Source organism: Pteropus vampyrus, unplaced genomic scaffold, assembly GCF_000151845.1.
Source record: "Pteropus vampyrus isolate Shadow unplaced genomic scaffold, Pvam_2.0 Scaffold306, whole genome shotgun sequence".
NCBI lineage: Eukaryota > Metazoa > Chordata > Mammalia > Chiroptera > Pteropodidae > Pteropus > Pteropus vampyrus.
This window is the reverse complement of record NW_011889087.1, coordinates 97,757-117,601: the sequence shown is the minus strand read 5'-3', so window position 1 is coordinate 117,601 and position 19,845 is coordinate 97,757. Positions and strand designations below refer to the sequence as shown.

General features: G+C 42.4%; 1 protein-coding gene across 2 annotated transcripts in view; it reads left to right on the top strand.

Annotated features, from left to right (window-relative positions):
- The window catches only part of ITGB3 (integrin subunit beta 3), a 31,840-nt gene extending 22,128 nt beyond the window's left edge, over positions 1-9,712 (top strand). For both annotated transcript variants that reach the window (XM_011377082.2, XM_011377080.2), the window contains 3 exons: positions 1,762-1,881; positions 6,105-6,271; positions 7,825-9,712. In XM_011377082.2, the coding sequence (XP_011375384.1) occupies positions 1,762-1,881; positions 6,105-6,271; positions 7,825-7,890 (353 nt within the window). In that variant the 3' untranslated portion in view covers positions 7,891-9,712. The remainder of the gene's footprint in view (positions 1-1,761; positions 1,882-6,104; positions 6,272-7,824) is intronic.
- The last annotated feature ends 10,133 nt before the right edge of the window (positions 9,713-19,845 follow it).

Below are 19,845 nucleotides of genomic sequence, written 5' to 3'. Positions count from 1 at the left end.
GAAGAGAATTACCCCATTTTATAGATGAAGAAACTGAGGCACAGAGTGGGAAAGCAGTTGCCCATGACAGTCTTAGCTTAGTGGGCTAGTAAGCATTTACTAAGTTTACTTAACTAAGAATGCCCAGCATTCAGCTTTGCTGGTTTGGAGGAAAACCTTCACCCTTAGGCATTTGTAGCCAAAATCGTTATCCTGAAGCCTTTTTGGCTCTCAGGAGCCCCTTGTGGAATAAGACAGAAATACAGTGAGAAGCCAAACTTGCCTGTAATTATTCTGTTTGTTCTTCATCTTGACTTAAAGGGAGATGATCTTTGCTGCTGTCAGCACATCTGATGTAGTCATTTGAGCCAAGTAGGCACTGGGTGGTGACTGGGAGATGTCAGTCTCTCTGGAGATAGTAATCTCCTACGAAGGTAGGAAACATGTTTTGAGTGAGAGCTACAGTAAGACAAAGCTGATCGTCAGCTTCTGGGAGGGGGTCTTATGGAAAAGAGCCAGATCTCTGGACCCTTTGGCAAATATCGGAAATGGGTCTGGAGTAAGGGTAGTGATTTGAGGAGTGAGTTGGAAGAGACAATCTTTCCTTCGGAGGAGACTGTGCTTCCTGTGATTAGTTTAGGGAGGAGAGGCTGCTGAGATGTGAGATTTTTATTATCTAGACCAGATGGGTATTAAAGTTAGTTGGTAAGTACTTCTAAACCCCTCCCCCCACCCCATGGTAATCAAGAAAATAAATGCTTATTTGCATGGAATTTTATATAACTTATAAAAGTTTATCAAAGTATCTCTTCATGCACATTATCTTACTCTTTTCCCAACAACCTGGTAAAGTAGAAGTGTAGTACTATTATCTTCATTTTGAGGATGAGGAAATTGAATCTTGGGAAAGTTAAGTACTTACCCAAGCAAATTAGCAGTGAGTTAAGATTTGAACCAAATCTTAAAATTTTTACTCTTTCTGTGGTACTAGAATACCACTGGTTTACTGAAAACTTATTGAGTTAAAGTCTGTAGACTGTGCTTTGAGGCTCATGTTCCTGTCCTGCTCCATCACTTATTTACTGTGTGACCCTGTCACATTTGCTTAATCTCGTCATGTGTGAGTTTTATCTATCAGTTTCATCAGTGTAGGGCATAGTGCAGCTGGTAGAGCATAATCCATAGTTCCACTGTCAGAGTCACAGATTTTAGAATGAGAAGGGATGAAACCAACAAAACATAATGGGAGTCAGAGAAGAAAGGATGGTTCTCAAGGGGAACACTGGATCAGAAGCAGAAACAGAGGAACCATGAGGGCTGAATAAACAAACTATTGAGAATCATTGAGCAAGCGGAGAAAGGAAAGGGAAGGGAACACTCACTGTTTACTTTATGCCATTTAATTCTCAACCAACCCTATGAGGTGAAGGTATCATTATAGATGAAGAAAGAGGGACTCAATGAGGTCTAGTAACTCACCCAAGATCACACAGCTGGTAGGTGGTAGAAGCAGATTGTGTAATACTATTATGTCATGTCCCTTTCAGAGGAAGGAATAAGAACCAAAAACAGCCTGTGAGGAACAAAATATATCAGTCAGGGTCATATGGAGGCAGTTGCCAGGTACGACAGCCATCTCAAATTTAGGCATCTTGCCTAATGTCAAGCATAGGGTTTCCTGTTGCATATTTTCCCAGAAATCCCATGACTAAGGTTTGGGGGTGGTCCCATCTTCCAGTAATTGACCCATTCTTCATTCTCCCATTTTTCTCCCTCTCCCAGAGGACACTGGCAAGGATGCAGTGAATTGTACCTATAAGAATGAGGATGACTGTGTCATCAGGTTCCAGTACTATGAAGACTCCAGTGGAAAGTCTATCCTATATGTGGTAGAAGAGCCAGGTGAGTGAGCCCTAAGGGCCCTTGGCCCTTCCCCCAGAGAGAGGGAGAACCATGTTAGGCAGTAATTTCCATCCATCATGCCTCTTAAACCAAATAGCCAGGTTAAGCCTGACCTTACAAGTGATAAGTTAAGGCTTGTTATCTGGGTGTGAGGGTTATATAAATACAAATATTAGCAAGAAAGTAACTTGCTAATTAAGGAGATAGAAAAAATAAAAAGGTATGTAAGGAGAAGAAGAAGATCAATATGGATCCCATGAAGGAACAAAGTATATCATGGCATTTTTTTTTGAGGTGATAGTGTTAAGAAGTAAGGAATTTAAATTCTAGGACTTTTCAGCACAAGGCTTCTGCTCTACTAAAGGTTAAATGGTTGCTAAGAGCAACCTGCTTGTTGCTTCAGAGGAAGGCCTGATGGTTTGAGATGCTGATCTTACCAGGTTCACCACAAGATGTGGTGAAAGGTTTGAGGTGCCGTCCCAAGGCTGCCCTGAGCACTGAAAACAATGCTTGCTCTCAAGGCCCTCTGGGTGCAGGAGAGGCTCTTGCCATCATACACAGACCAGCTACAGGTTTGTCACCATCCAACACAGTAGATTTGCTTGCTTTTCCTTACCGTCTTTATCTCCTTCCTTTCCATTAAATGACAGATCAAGATATGAATCCTTAGAAAACATTTTTGAGTACTTATATATCAGGCACTGGGCTAGGAATATAATAATAAATAAGGCAGATGTGGCACTCACAGACCATGGGGGAGACAGACATGTGTATTGATCATGACACTGCAGAGGGATAAGGGCCGTGATTCTGTTGGGGGTGGACAAGAACTTATGGGAGTGAAGGAACAATCTGCGAAGGCAGAGGCTAAATTGGTTGGTTACTTGACATTCTTTACAGCTATAGGGATTTCTTCAAATCATTTTTTAGACCAGGGACCAGCAAAGTTTCTGTAAAGGGCCAGATGTTAAATATTTTTGGCTCTGCGGGCCATATGGTTTCTGCTGTGACCACTCAGCTCTGCCATACTAGCAGGAAAGCAGCCATAGACCATTAAACGAAGGGGTCAGGCTCTGTTTACAAAATGCCTCTGTGTTCTTTATTAGTGATCCTGGTTCTTTATTAACGCCTCTGCTTTAGACATGTCGCTTCTCCCAATGAGCCTTCTCAGACATCCTCTAGCCTCCATTCCACTGACTAGGTTTGGAGCGCCTGTTTGATTCTCATCACAGCTATGCTTTTCTTAGAAGGGCCTTGATCACACTATCAAATTGCTTCTTTAATCACTTGTCTCCCTCAGTATACTGTAAGCTCCATGAACTTAGGAACTGTCTGTTTTATCCACTGTTACATCCCCATACTTGGCTCAGTAATCTACAGAGAAGTTACTGAATAAGTGGCTTGTGAATGAATTAATAGAATTGATTATTTCTAGGAGACAGGCAGGTTTATATACATCTTAATATCTGTTAGAGTTTTGGCTGCTTGGAGAAGGAAGAGAATGAAGATGGAAAAAAGACTCTTACCTCTATGACACCCAGGGTGTTGGGAAGAGCATGGTGCCCCCATCTGTGATGTTGTTCATCAGCCTTTCCTGGAGCTCTCACCCTTCATAAGGGAAATGGAAGGGAAAGAAAAGGCATCACCTTAGTTTTATTTAGTGACTCAAGGGAAACCTGACACTGGGAAGAGGGGAGGGAAGAGCCTGGGTATGTATCTGTGGAGAACAGATGTGGATTGTTTGGCCACAACTTCCTCACACTTTGCCCTCTATCTGTGTTAACGCGTTTCACAGATTTTCCACATCCACTGTTTCTGTAGCTTCGTCCCTTCTCATTTCTGAAGGGCGGTGTGTTCTTACTTTTGGATTTCACATTACTTCATCTCTTTGCTACAATAATCCTTGCTGGTGCTCCTGCTGTATCACTTACCAAAATCTTTTGGCCTGGTATTCTGAGACTGGAATCTACTACCTGGAGTTGATAAAGATGATGATAACCTACCCCAAAACAACCACCACCACATGATACAAATAACCCCTGGGGGTGGGGTAACTTTTACTGACCCTATTGAGAGCCTACTTCCTGTCTGTTGGTGGTTGACTGGGGTTGAACAGGAAGTCGGCCCCTTCTTCCACATTAGGAGATTGGATCCAGACCCATATTTCATATATTGTTGCACTGGAATTCCAGATTCTGCCTCTTTTTTCACCCCCTAACTATTTTCAGGGGCTATGGCTTCGAGTAAAATGTAGCATCTGGGGTCTGGGAATATAGGAGGAGATTATTTTCATTCTCTTCCTCAACTCAAACCTTTGCAGATGCTCTCTTTGAAGGGCTGAGCCACTGCAGGGCAGTAAGGAATTTGGCTTTGCTAATTGGGGTTAGCTCTGAGCTGGGCTCTCATCACTCTCAGATAGGGTTGCCTGTTAAAGTGCAGTATGTCCCATGCAATATTTGGTACATACTTATGCTAAAAAGTTATTCATTGTTTATCTGAAATTCGAATTTAACTGGACTTTCTATACTTTTGTTTGTCAAATCTGCTGGCTCTACCCAATTTTTCCTGACCTTGTCATGGATCTTCATCACTGTGGCTGGGAGGGCTCTTCAGAGACCACCTGATCTCATCTTCAGGAAGCCTGCCATCTACTCCTTTCAGGACAAATGGTTAACAGCTTCTTCTCCCCGCCCTGCCACCCCAAGTCCCCCTGGCATTCTATCTGTCTTGCCTACACTGATATGCAGAATTGAAGAGATTTCACTTCGAGATTTAAGGGTCAGCCCGACCTCAGTCTTCCAGAGAATTCATAATTGCTTTTCCCAGAAGAACTGGGGCCCTTCACTCCTGGGAACTCAGACACTGGAAGCTCACAGCCTTTCTCTAGGCGTTCCTTTAATTGTAGACAGGTTGTAATTTGGTGGCTTGGGAAAATGCCAGCTTGGGTTTGTGGTGGTGGTTGTTTTTGGGTAGTGTGTGGTGAGCATAGAGTGTATGTTTAGACAAGGAGTTGGGAGACTGTGGAAAGTGGGTGTGACCCCCCCTCTCCAGACCCATCAATACCCATATATACAAACACCTAATTACATAATACCTGAGAAGTTACGGGAGTGAGGTCATCCATCAGACACCTGTGGGTTATAGGAAGCAGAGCTCTGCTGAGCATACTTATCTTAGCCCTCGGAGGGGCGATGCACCTCTGTCTGTTGGTGGTTGACTGGGGTTGAACAGGAAGTCGGCTCTCAATAGGGTTAGGATTTTAGATGACTAAATATTTTGGGAAGGAACCCAAAATGTTGTCTTGGTTGGCAGGCCGCCTGGTCTCTAAGTATGCTAAAAAGGTCATTAGGTTCTCAGTCCTCAGGGATGAAAATATCTGAATGAGGGTAACTAATTTAAACACCTATAGGAGCTAGGTAAATAAATTGGTAAAGATAGCCAGGTACAACGAGCATATCAGTAGCAACGGTAGCTGATATTTATTGAGCACTGACTCTATGCCAGGCACTGAGTTCTTTAACTTCCTTATTTCTCATAACAAGTTTTTGAAGTCAGTGATATTACTACCTCCATTTTAAAGACGGAGAAACAGACACCCAGAAAGGTTAAATAATTGATTGAATGTCACATAGCAAAGTAAGTGGTATGCCAGGATTCAAATCCAGACAGTCTGGCTCCAGAGCCCATAGTAGCACAGACTCAATGATAAGTCACACTTTGCCTCTGTTTAGTGGAGAAAAGAGAGTGGTGAGGACTCTGGCCAGCTAGAAAACATGTCCCATCTAAAAGCGGCAGGGGCTCCTTGGTTCCGACCTGTTGTTGTCTTGTAAGAGTATAGGTTCAGTGTTCTTAGATCTTTTGATTTTTTTTTTTTTTAAAGAAGAAGAACCTAAAATTTTAGGGGGAAGAACCTCCTGATTATTGAAACATGCCATCAAAATCAAATTTTTGATAAACACTGTGTGAACCCACACAGTAGGCCAGATTCTGCCAGTGACTGGCCAGCTCACCGAATCTGATTTAAACCACTCAGGACAGATTATTGCTATCCTAAAAATAGCACCCCCCCATTTTAATAAATAGTTAATGTATTTTATAAGTCCTTTTTCCTTCAGAGAATTTTCTAGTACTTTGTTACTTTGTCAAGAAGATCTTATTTATAGCTACTTCGAGTGATTCCTGCTCCTTTCACAGCCACCCTGCTCTGTGCTCTCTCCTGACAGAGTGTCCCAAGGGCCCCGACATCCTAGTGGTCCTGCTTTCAGTGATGGGGGCCATTCTGCTCATCGGCCTTGCTACTCTGCTCATCTGGAAGCTCCTCATTACCATTCATGATCGGAAGGAATTTGCAAAATTTGAGGAAGAGCGAGCCAGAGCAAAATGGGACACGGTAAGAGATTGGGCTGGTTTGGGCTGGGCATTTTCTTAAGTCATGGATTTGGGAGCCTGAATGGACAGAGCAGATACTTAGGGCAGCCAGGTTCAGCCAGCACTGTAGTTTTCCGATTAGCCTCTCTTATGGAAATTGGGAGATAGTCTAACTATCCCACTGTCCTTCTGCTTCCTGGAAACCACGAGATTCTCTCTCTACCACCCAGTGACCACGGCCACGTCAATGAGTACTGACCGAGCACGGATAGGGCCCAACTCTGCTCCGAACACTGTGAAGAGATGGAAAGGAAATATTCTCCAATTGAGGGTGACAAGACAAGCTTGAGAATCTTACATTGAGAAGATATAATACATTACATACTAATGGAGTTTAAAGTATTAAACACCAGCAGAAAAAGTACAATGATAGCTAATATTTACTGAAGATTCATCATGTACCAGGAACTGTTCTAAATGCTCTTTATGAATTAACTTATTTCATCCCTGTAACAACCCTATGTGGTAGGCAACGTTATACCCATTTTGTAGGTAGGGAAACTGAGCACAGAGAAGTGGAAGGGAATTAGGTTATTCCTTTTTGCGTCAGCCTTGAAATAGTGGCAGGATGTCCTTCCATCTCATTCTCTCCTTTTCCCTCTTGTGATGATGATAGCTCTCAAATCAGACTCCTCTTTTGTGCTCCCTGCAGTTTATCCTGATTGAATCCAAGCAAGCATTTTTGAAAACCTTCTATACACTTAATTTTCCTCTATTCTCTTTTGGCTCATCTACATTTCAGCTTTTTCCCTGGACCTTCCACATGGCCATTTGACTCCCTGATTGTCCAAGGTTAGGCTACAAGTTTGTTCCCATTGAGTGATGACCTCAGGCCTTTGTATAAGGTTTCCCAAAAAACTGAGATGTTTCTGTTTAGACAGTGTAGATGTGTTGAACCTCTGAGGCACATGAGAACGTGTTGTGTTTCTTGAAGCTGCCAGTGAGGACTACCAGACCTTATGGGATTTGTCATTTTACATTAGAAAATAATTTGGGAAACCTAATGAGGGCCTTACTTTTTTCCTTCTGACATGACAGTTTATGGGTAGTGCTTGAAGAGATGAGATGAGAAAATATTCAGAATTATTTGAGCAAAAGCTGTCTTCTATGTTCCAACCATCACCTTCTACATTTCTCTCCCCTGCCCATACCCTTCAGCATGATCACAATAAAGGAAAAAGGGGAGAAGGGTAAAAGAGAGAGGTGGAAGAGAGGGAGGAAATAGAAGATGATGGCGAAAGGCTATACTGAAATATTAGGGGATCACCAAAAAGTAATGGGCCGAATTTAACTCCTTAGAAATAGTGGCAGAATGGTATTCACTTTCTCTTTCCTCTTATTTCCTAACCATTCCCATCATAAGAGTGAATGTGTGAGAACATGAGCATTAAGCTATTCATTGAAGCTATATCCCAGAGAGGATGTCTTGGGCAAACATCTCAGGTGAAACATAAGCTGTGAAAGTAGAGAATGACTGAGAATTCACTATAAGACACTTTTCTGTTCTCTTTGCAGGCCAACAACCCACTGTATAAAGAAGCCACATCCACCTTCACCAACATCACCTACCGGGGCACTTAATGGCAAAGTAGTCGTCCTCCGATCACTATCAGACTGTCCCAGGATTGTGGGCATCTCTGCTTTCGTGTTTACAGGAGACAATATCTGTGGGGTGGGATTGGGGGCTTGGAGTGGGGTGGGTTGGGAGAATGTCAGTAAGTGGAAGTGTGGGTCTCTGTGCATGTGTGCGTGTGAGTGTGCTGCGTGAGGGGGAATGTATAATTTAAAGCTTGTAACGTGTCCTGGATAAGCAGAGCTCCTCAGCCTTTGTCCTCAGAACACCTCAGATTCTTCCTGCTTCACCTCCTGAAGATGACCTAGGTAGCTGAGTGGGTGTTCTTCATTACCTCAGTGAGAAGCCAGCTTTCCTTCACGGGCCATTCTCCCTGAAGAGAAGGGCAGCGCTGAGGCCTCTTGTTCCAGAAAAAGAGACCCAGACTCTATCCTGAGTTTATGGTTCTTGAGCCTGACTCTCAGCAGCTATGGTAGAAACTGCTGGGTTTTGCAGCCTCGTTGTGTCATCTGTACCTCTATCTCCTTCCCTTTCCCTCAGGCTGAAGGAGAAATCAGGGGAGAGTTGAACCATCAGAGTCTGTGCCTTTTCCATCACCTCAGTCCAGCATGGTTCTCTCATAGGGGGAGTCCTTGCTACTTAATTCTTTGATCTGTTGCAAGAGATGATGGCAGGGCCACTGGGGGGCCACGCATGGCTTGGGGGAATGTGCTAGGGCCCCCTCGTTCATAATCATCACCCTTCGGATTTGCCCCATTGGCAGCTCCACCTTAGAGATTTGTTTAGATATGTTTCACCCTTAGACCAGCACCACTTCTTACCTCCTACTCCCACGCTCTCACTGCTGTTGACATTTACTACATATGGGGACTTTCTCTCATGACTGAAAGCTTGGCCTCTGAGGGAGGGTGCTATGGTTAGAGCCAGGGGTCTGGCCCACCCTTCAGGCCTTCTGCCCCTTGTCTAAGACACCACTGCACATCCAATCTTGTGCTTCTATGTGCTGTGTCCATCTATGGGGCCGACTACATTTATCTACCTCTGGGATGTCTTGTGAAGGAGTCATTCCCACGGTCTCCAAGTCTGCTGGGCATAAGTGCCAGGGTAGAATGATGGGCCAGTTGTATCAGCCTGTGTGGCCTTTTCTCCTGTGGGCTGGGCAACCTCATTTTAACTCAGTCATTAATCTGAGAGGCCACAAGTACAGTTTTATTTTATTTTTCTCATTGGGGCACCTGAAACCATGATGAGGCTTACTTAAACCAAAGGATATGTATAGAAACACACTTGTATTATATTTGTAATTTTATTTGATGACAAAGAAGGAGAGGAGGAAAAATCCACACAGACTTAGGCTGGATACGGACAGCCCTACTTAGCATCATTCATAGCTCATGATTGCCCAGTCATGGGCTCTGTCAGGGCTCTCTCATCCTGGATGTCTGTGGCGATGGGTGCATGGACATGCTGGACTTTTCCCTGAGGGGGAGGGAAAGTGGCTATTCTTTTTTTCTAACAATAGCAGTGGCTCTATTGGTGTTTCCATTCATTCGACATTAACAAACACCCCCAACCCACAAGAAAAAAGGAAGGGCCTATAAACAGTGGTCTGATGATCAGAAAATCTAAGTCCTGGCCTGTGTTATAGCTAAGGAATCTTTAACCTTAATTAAAGCAAGTCACTTTCTTTTCCCTGAGGCTCAGTTTTTCTAGTTTGAAAAATGATGGGTTTGGACCAGCCAATTTAGAAGGTCTCTTTCAGTGTCAGCATTCTAAGATGCTGGGACTTACTGTGATATTGAACATGCAATGAAGATTTTGTGGGATGTTGATATTGTTTGTGTTTTTTAGATGGCAGATCTGAAAGACCTGGCTTTGGCAAGAGCAGATGTCATTCCATATCACCTTTCTCAGTGAAAAAACCTCATTCTCTCCTGTCTTAGAGCAAAATGGCTTTGGCAAGAGCAGATGTCATTCCATATCACCTTTCTCAGTGAAAAAACCTCATTCTCTCCTGTCTTAGAGCCCCTTCTCCAACTTTTGTTAGCAGTTACATCTCCTGATGTAGCACTTAAGCTCCAATAAGTTCTTATATCTTAGTTCACTTTGCACTCATTTGCACACACATATTAGAGAGGAGAAATCCAAAAGAAGTAGCTGAAATGTGTATCCTGTATCCAGGTGCTAACCTTGAGAGTAAGCCTTGGAATTAGGAATGGGGCAAATGACCGAGCCCTGTCTCACCATGGATTACCCTTTACTGTAGGGGATGGTAATGTAGTGTGAGGATAAAAGGGGAATGGGGAGGGATGATAACGAATCCAAGAAGTTTAGAACCTAACTATAACCTTTGGCTACTGAGACAAGAGTCCATTAGCATAGTAGTTGGACTTTAGATAGGATGGCTTATATGAAGAGACAATATCAAAGGAGGAAGAATGGGTATGCAAAAGATGAAGACATCAGTAGGAATCCTGTCTGAGCTTCTGGAACGGGGCTCATAGGCATTGAAGCCAGTGCTGTCTGTATGTGGGGAGAACCTATAGCTGAGTTCAGGACAGAACAAACAGCAGTCAGTTTTGGCATCATGTAGGGTGAACATCTAAATAGTATTTTGGCATCAGAAAATACAGCCCAAAGAGATTATTTGTGCCCTGGTCTGTGGCACAAATCTCAGGGTCTGCGGACAATAATGGGAAGCTTTGAACATTCCTGAGAAGTTGTCATACAAGGAGTCATGTTCTTTACTTTTCAGATATTCCTAGACCATCCAAGATTTCAAGAGACTTCTCTTTGTTAAGTATTCCTGGTTGAAATGACCTAAGTGCCTTTCTGACTTCCTAACCACCTCCTCTGTTTGAGTTGTGTAACAGTGAATTAAATGTGTTTTCCAAAAAGAATTGGCCTAAGGCTGCCTAGTGCTTCCTGTGTTATTTCTGTTTCTTTTGGGTGAAAAGAATAAGTGTTATTGCCTCACAAATGATTATTTTAGGACAAGCAGGTTTCCAAATCTAACAGAATGATGACTACTATGGGAATTAAAGTTAGCTTCAGAACTTACAGCTTTTCTTTAGACTTTAATAACCTTTTCAAAATGAGTAAGTTATTACTGTTCTAAGAGTTATTCTTTTTTTTTTTTTTTTTTAATTGGGGATTTTTAGGGACTTGTATAGCCTCAACAGAACAGACCATCAATTTATCCTAGGTTTCGTTTACAGGAAGAATAAACTGATAAGATAAAGGCTTAATGGCAAATTATTTACATGACCATTTAAATGCCCGACTTTTATTTAAATCAGAGGGTCTCAAAGTGCAGTCCCAGGACCAGCAGCATCAGTATCACCTGAGAACTTGTTTGGAATGAAAATTCACAGAACAAGTGAATCAGAGCATCTGGGAGTGGGCCCAGCATTTTTGTGTTTTGATAAGTCCTCTTGGTAATTCTGTTGCATGCTCAAGTTTGAGAATAACTGATCACTGATATAAGGATTTATATACTTCTGGCCTAGAAAGAAGATTACAGCAATCCTCAGTTACTAAAGGATTAAGAACATACCTTGGCTGATAGATTAAGAAAACCAAATTTCTACCCACAAAGTGAAAATCTACTTTTGATCTTGCCTTCCAACTTAAGTGATCACAGGCTCTTGATTCACTCACAGCTACAAATTCCCATGAAAAACTAAATAAGTAATAGATCAGAACCTCGGGGTGGGGACCGGGGGAAACAGCTAACAGGATATTTGGCAGACATCTACGGAAACCTTTTATCTATACCAAACTGAAGCAAGATAATACTCTTATAGCATTTATTCATGGGAGATGGGATCAAAATTTTTATTATTAGCATTATCATCCAAAAGATACCAGAATAAGACTTTATAATTTGTAACTTTGCTTTTTGTGATTTAAAATTTTTTGAGCACCAACAGCGTGGGGTTGAAGTACTTCATAGAAGTCTCATAATCGTTGCCTTTGAGTCCTTAATAATATAGATTTTTTGAACAGAATACAGTGTATGACATCATAAAAAGATTATGTGAACATAGATTGAATCCTTTTATGGTGAAACTTTGTAAGATTCATTGTTTTATTTACATCATGGTAACTAGTGAATAAATGTCTGGATGAAAACGGAGAACCTCATGTGAAAATGAAATGAAAAGTCTATATGTCAAATCATATTTGTAATCCTTTAACTCTTGGCCTCTGTAGTCTGAACTCTAGAATAACAGCCATCTAATAACCATTGGGACCAATTACAAGCAGATCGTCTTGGAACTACAGTGCCTTCATTTTTCATTCTGATGTAAGGAAGAATACATATGCCTTGCAAGTAAACTAACAGTTGTCAAAAAAGTTTCTATTTGTTTTTTTTAAATAATATATTTCTGAAAATATACCTTCCTAATTTAAGTTTTACTGAAGCACACTAGGAGACCGTTTTAAATGCTTATGATCAAGTTTAACCATATTGTTAAATAAAAATCCACTTAGTGAGGCTACCCATGAATGGTTTCTATGTGAAAGGAAAATTATAGTTTAGGAACAGGATCTGCTGTCATAGTAATGTCTCTCCAACCTCTTGCACAGAGGAAACAGGATCTGCTGTCATAGTAATGTCTCTCCAACCTCTTGCACAGAGGATGCTATGACAGCATCTGCTGTCATAGTAATGTCTCTCCAACCTCTTGCACAGAGGAAACATTTTTATCATCTGTGTCTTTTCTGACAATATACCAAAGAATGCACACAGAATGTAAGTATCTAGAAAGCAGCATTTAGAATATATAAGTCCCTTTAGGCAAAGCTTCCATTGTAAATTACTCTTGGTTAGTGTCCCTGAAAAGAACTCTTTAAGGAAAAAGTTTCACAATTCATTGTGTTTTACTTAGTCGGCTATTTAAATGGCCATGTAAATAAGTTCCCATGACTCATGCACAATTGGTATGATTCTTTGGAGAGGTCACAGTGATGGGTGTGTAAACATCATTTGGTGGTCAACAGAAATACTTTGTTAATAAGAAAAACATTGATGAATGTATGCTGGACTTTGCTTTTCCTGACTCTTATAATCATCCATTGTGACAGAGGTTGCTAATTGTGCCCCCTCCATCTGTTTTCCGCTTCTCGCATAGTATTAGAACTAATTTTTAGTTGGGCACATGGCTGCACAGAATAAATACAATGTTGCCAAGCCCCTCTTGCAGCTAGGTGTGCCATGCCCATTTCATAGACATGAGCCATAAATGAAAGAGGTGCATACAATTTCCAGTAAGTGCCTGTTAGGGAAGGAGCATGTCTTTGTTTTCTCCTTCCTTCTTTCTGCAGGCTGGTATGTAAAGATAATAGCTAGAATTTAAGCAGACATCATGAATCAAAATGTGACTCAGGGGATTTTATTAGTTATTTATTGCTGCATAACAAATTACCCCACAATTTAGCAGCTTAAAACAACATATTATCTTACAATTTCTGTGGTCAGAATGGCTTAGCTGGGTGGTTCTGGCTCAGAGTCTCTCATGATGTTGTATTCAAGCTGTTGTCCAGGGCTGCAGTCAACTGAAAGTTCAGAGATGCTAGATGTTCCCCTTCCAAGATGGTTTACTCCCATGGCAGTTGGCGGGAGGCATCAGTTCCATTCTGGCTATTGGCAATGAGCTTAGTTCCTTACCACTTGGACGTTACCATAGGTCTGCTTGAGGGTCCACATGGCATTTCAGCTGATTTCTTCCCAAGTAAGTAATCCAAGAAAAAGTAAGGAAAAGCAGCAATGTCTTTTATGACTTAGTTTTGTGTCACATCATTACTTCTGCCACACTCTCATTATAAGTAGCTCACTAAATCCAGCCCACATTCAAGGGGAGGGGACTAGATGCCACTTCTTGAAGGGAGGAGCATTGTGGAGCATTGCCTGTGCCTCTGCACCTCCACCCCCAAAGATATCCATGTCCCCAGAACCAGTGACTATGTTCCCTTACATGGAATAAAGAACTTTGCTGATGTAATTAGGAACTTGAGAGAGTAATTATCATGAATTACCTGGGTGGCCTTACTGTAATCATAAGTGTCATCGTAAGAGGAAGGTAAGAGGGTCAGAGTGAGAATAGCAAATATACTGATGGAAGCAGGTCAGAGTGATCTGGCCATGAGTCGAGAAATGCACACAGCCTCTGGAAGCTGAGAAAGTAAGGAATGGATTATTCCCTAGAGCCTCCAGAAGGAATGCAGCCTTTGATTTTAGCCTTGTAAGTTCCAATTTGGACTTCTAATCTCCAGAAATGTAAGATAATAAATTGTTGTTTGAGCCCCAAGTTTGTGATAATGTTACAGTAGCAATAGCAAATTAATACAAGTATCAAAGTATTTGTAGACATATTTTAAAACCACCACAGTCTACCCTCTGGTCACAAATTATTTATAGTTCTTTCACATGCAAAATACACTCACCCCTCCCAAGGTCCCAAAGTCTTATTCCATTATAGCATGAGCTCAAAGTATGGAGTCTTAGCCTTTAAATAGGTGCAGGGGCAGATGAGACTTCTTGGATATAATTCCTTATGTATAGCTACTCTAGTACACTACCTCTCAATCTGAAGTCCTGTGAACTAAAGGAAAAAAGCCACATCCTCTCTTCCTGCAATAATCAATGTAAAATAGTGTGGGACAGGCAGGATAATGGCTACATTCTTGTTCCAACAGGCAGAATATAGGAGGTACACAAGTCCTTGGTCCACAGCAATTCTGAAATTTACTTGGGTACAGGTTTGCAATTCCACATTCAAGTCCTGGTAATATTGTCCGTGGCTTTTGGTTCTACCCTTTAGGCTCGTGGTTTCACACTCTAAGTCATCCTTTTTTTTCCACAAACAGTAGCATATGTTTGCACTTAGTTTTTCAGTCTGCTTTCTGCTTATAGAATTTGAGGGTTCAAAGGCCTTTTTCCTTTTTGTACTCTCTTTCAGCCCAAGCTGGCAGTGTTTCTGACAATATAATGCTCTTTACAATATTGTGGATCTCCTGTGAATCCTATTGGGTTTCAGTCCATGAGATAAAAAGCCATATCCATACATACCTTTGAGATAAATCTTTCTGTACCTCGGGCTTCTGCTGAAGGACAAAGGCCTTAAGATTTTTAGAAGACTTATTATTTAAATAAAAGGATCCAAGAAGCAAAACCTTAAAAATTTTAGTGTCTTTTGTCTGATTAAAAGGCATTCTAAGGTACCTCCCTTAAACCACTGTTGAAATGAAAGCCAGTAGAGCAATAAAATAGAAGCCTGTGTCCTGCAATTATGGCACATCATAACAGCTGTGGAGTATATCTTTGAACCTCGTGAAGGTAAGAGAAATAAAATTCAATCTTGCTTAGGTTACTATTATTTAGGGATTTTCTGTTTCTGGTAAAAGAATCTAATCCTAACTAATATACTGTTGGTGCTATTGGAAGTCTGTCAAACTGCCTAATTCATCAATAGATTCAGTACTAAAAAGATACAGCATTCAAGATTTGTTAAATATCCACAATCTGGATTGAACCCATTACAATCTTTACGCATTAGAAATTGATGCTTTATGAATACCTGGGTTGAATCCAATAATAGAGGTGATTGTGAACAGGGTGGGGTTGGGGAGGTAGGGGATGCAGGGCCGGATGTTTACAGCAATAAAAGACATGGTCTCAGCTCTCAGATTACTTACAGGCTTTATTAGGGAGATACTCATACACATTATAAAAGTACTAAAGAATTCCAACATAGCAGGGTTAAAGATAAAAAGTAGTATCTCTGAAGAAATGAACCATTGTCACATTTATTGAGCACTACACAGGCAATTTTTAATTATCACAATCCTGGAAGAATGTGAAAAGTGAGGCTTAGAGACCATAAGTAATTTGCCTCACTGCATACAAGTAAATAGTTACGATTTGAGTTTGGACTGATCTGTCTCTAACGCCCATACCGTTCACCACAGTGAAAATAAAGGAGAGCTCAGGTTGGATCAATGTGAACAAATTTATCCGTATGTTTGCAAAAAAAGGATACTTTAAATCGTGGGCTTTGGTGAAGGAAATATGCTCTTTGCTTGACAGAGTATCTACAACTTCAGCAAACCTTACAAGAGATTTCACCAAATTGGATTTACACGACCTTTTAGCGACATAATATCTGCGGAAAGCCAGGAAAAATCGCCTTGTATTTTCTTTTACTAGCATCGCTTCATCTGCAGGATACACAAAAAGAGAAGTTGATTTTCAAAAAAATCCCAAAGTATCTCTTCCAAAATTAAGCGTTAGTCCTCCAAAGGGCAGCCTGGAACAAATTTCAGCAAAGCAGTGGGACACATGGCTTGGAGCTGCTGTCCGTTATTGGGCATATGAAAACAAGATGGAATGTTTGAGAAGAGAGGGCGAGTGGTATTTAAAAGGTGGATAGAAGGTAATATCGAAATGGGGTCAGACTAGGGTGGGACAGCACACCAGAGAATGAACAGAGCTGCAGGAAGAATAGAGAGCAGGAATGGTGGTGGGCGAAATCGAGGCCAGGGCGCAAGGAGGCAAGAGCGCGGAGAGGAGCCCGACCATTCGTGTCTAGGTTGCCGGGCCAGGCTCGGTGAGGTGAGGTGAGGTCACAGGCCCTTATGAGGTGGGGCAGGAGGGCGCGGCCGCAACGCTCTCCAGTCAGTGCGGAGGCGGCGGCGGCGGCGGCGAGCTCAGCCGCTCCCAGCGGCCCTGGATCCCTGCGCGGCGGCGGCCGTGGCGGCGGCGGCGGCCGCAGCTGCAGCCGGCGTTCCGCCTCCGCCCGGCAGAGGCCGCTCAGTGGCCGGGGCGTCGGACTTGGTCAGGTGACCGGGGGCGGGGCCTCGCTGCGTGGAAGACCGGGAGGGCGGTCGGCGCGCGTCGTGCGGCGCGACGGGCTGTCGGGGCGGGAGGCAAGGACTGGCAGGCGGTCGAGGAGCTGGGGCTTCGGGCGGTGCGGGAGGGGCGGGAGCCCCGGGGGCCCGACGGTGAGACTCTCGGGATAGAGGTGGGCAGGCGAGGTCCGCTGAGGCGAAGGGTAGGAAGAGCCTCCGAAGCTGAGGGAGGAGCGTGCACCAGAGTGCGAGGGACGAAGAACAGTTACAAAGACGGGCGAAGGTTCCAGAAAGGGCCGCGAGGTGACTGATCGCTGGAGACCCAGGCAGACAGCCAAGGGGCAGAGTGAGAGACAAGAGGGCCGGGTCTCGTGGTCCCTCAGCCTTGGTGCTATTTCTAGAAGGGTGGAGGTCGCTGTGCTCGGGAAGCGTCCCTGCTCCTTGGGCGTACTCTTAGACCTGTGATAGAGCACTTGATTTCATCGGGCAGATAGTTTCCTTGTTTACATGGCTACTTACTCTCTTCCCCTGAAGTCATAATCTTCGTAAGGGCAGAGTCTGTGGGAATCTCCAGGGCACAGGTTCTTGCATGAAGATGTTCACTCAATATTCGTAAATGGAGATGATAATTGGGACTGATAAATTTAATGTTCGCAAGTTAATGGCAGTAGATGCAGGGATGTTGTGTATGCAGTTGCTGTCGATGACGTTTGCAGTCAGCCTAGCAAGGGAAGCGCGAATGAGTGAGTAGGGCGGCTTGTGAGGGCAGCGGTCGGAAAGGAAAGAGTAGAAAGTACTTGGTGAAGGGATGTCACCCGTTACAGGTTAGAAAGAAGCAGCGAGTTATTCAGTGGAGGTGGTGATCATTGACCAAGTGAGAAAGTGCCATGTGAAAGCACGATGTAAACAAAGCGCTAAACAAAATCGAGTGTTAGGATGAACTTTTAGAATCAGATTCTCTTTACCTCAGCTCTGCCTCTTGGTTTACTAAAGAGCAGTGAGGTTTAGTGGAACTATTTCTGGGTTTGGGAGTCAGAGACCTGAATTTGGTTACTCTTGTGTACGTTGGGTGGGCAAATCACAATCTCTGTGTATCAGTTTCCTCAAATATATATAATTAAGGGATTAGACTAGAGAGATTTCCAAGATTATTCTAGCTCTATAATAAATTCTGTGAGTTCATGTAACAATAAACAGAATCTCCCCACACCCCCACTTTAACATATATTTATTAAATTACAAAACTTTGAAAATTCTATACTCTGTTAAGGATTGGAAAACCCTTTAGTAGTAATACAATAGCTTGATCTATGTAGGTAATGAATCAATCATAATATTAAAAAAATACCTTTGATGTATCAGAGCGTTTTGAATTTCCTCACTTCTCTTTGCTATTTTGATGAATCAGATAGTGACAATCAAGATATAAGGAAAAATGAGAAAGGAAGTGTAGTAGGAAAGGAAGTGGAGAGTGTAGTAGGCAGAATACATGGTATGGCTAGTGGTGGCTATTGTTCCCTCTTACTCTCCCAGTACCCCTGGGACCAGAGTGGTAATAGATGCCTTTCTTGGTTCTGATAGCTGCTTCCAAACCTTTTTCCCATTCTTAAAAATTCAGTTTTGTATGTGTCACATCATCAGATTATACCACCCACCGCCACTCCTTGTTGCAGTCAAATTTCAGCTCCTGGCTTTCTGTCACTCCAACACTACTTCTGTCACAATTCTTGTGATTAGTATTTACATCGCTGATCCTTTAAATACTCTGGTCTCTGTTCCTGTGCTCCTCTACTACAATAATTTCACCTTTTCCCAGTCACCTCCTCCCTTCATAGCTTCCATCTTGCATTATCAGTGACTTCAGCTCCATTATCTCAATCAGTATATCCCACTTTCCAACCACCACTTTCCTATCTTTTAGGCTCACTCCAACTCCAGCAATCCTTGGACCCCACCAAGATCTTCAATATACTTAAAAAAAAAAAGTCACTCACTCTCTCTTGTCTTTACTTTTCACCCATCTACTCAGTTTGTTTCATGGTCAATCATTAAAACCACTCCGTTGTCTTCCTTCCCCCCACCCCCGCATTCCATCATCACCTTTTCAGTTCATTTTTCTTTCTTGTTTAAGTCATAACCTTAGAGTAAATCTAGATCTCTGCCTACTGAATGCCAGCATTTCTGCATTGGACATGGCTGGAGAAAAACAACTATAATTACTAGTTTCACTCTAAATTCATGGTCACAAAACTCAAGGGCACTTGATGCTGCCCAGCAACCTTATCAGATTTCCCCTGGGCTATTCTTCTACTCTGCTACATGACTGTTTGTTTATCATGATAAGTAGAGCACCTCCTCTCACTTACCTTGCTTCCTGTTTCACTAAGAAAATGAAATCAGTGATGATTTCCATAAGCTCTCACAATCACATCTATTCACCTACTCTGTATGTAATTATGTATGCCCAATTATTCTACCGTATCTCTTATTTTTATGAATATTGTTCTTAGCTAAGGCCAAACCATCCCCTTGTGCCCTAAATCCACTGTCCTTTCTCCTACCTGGGAATATTGTTCCAGTAATTCTCCCCTTCTTTATGATCAATATTTGCTCCTCTACTAGATTATTTCTATCAACATATTAACGTGCCTTTATTTTTCCCCATCTTAAACCCTTGTAACCCCATTTATTCTTCAGCTACTACTTCATTTCTCTTTCCCTTTATAGCATAACTCCTTGAAAGAGTCATCTCTTCTGGCTCTCTCCACTTTCTCTCCAAGGACATTATTTCCTTACCATACCACCCAAGTGGTTCCTCTTAGGATCGTTGGTGTCCTCCATTTCGCAAAACCTAATAAGTCATTCTGTACTCATCTTACTTGACCTAATAGCAGCATTTGTCACAGTTGATCACTCATTCTTCTTTTGAAGTACTTTTTTTTCACTTGGCTTTCAGGAACCCAGACCCATCTGATTTTCCTCCTTGTAGCAACCGGAGCGATCCTTTCAGAAAGGACTTTGGATCATGGCATTTCTCTGCCCAAAACTCTTCAGGGGCTTCCCTTCTCCTCAGAATATGGGGGCCACACATGATTTAGGGGACTACACAT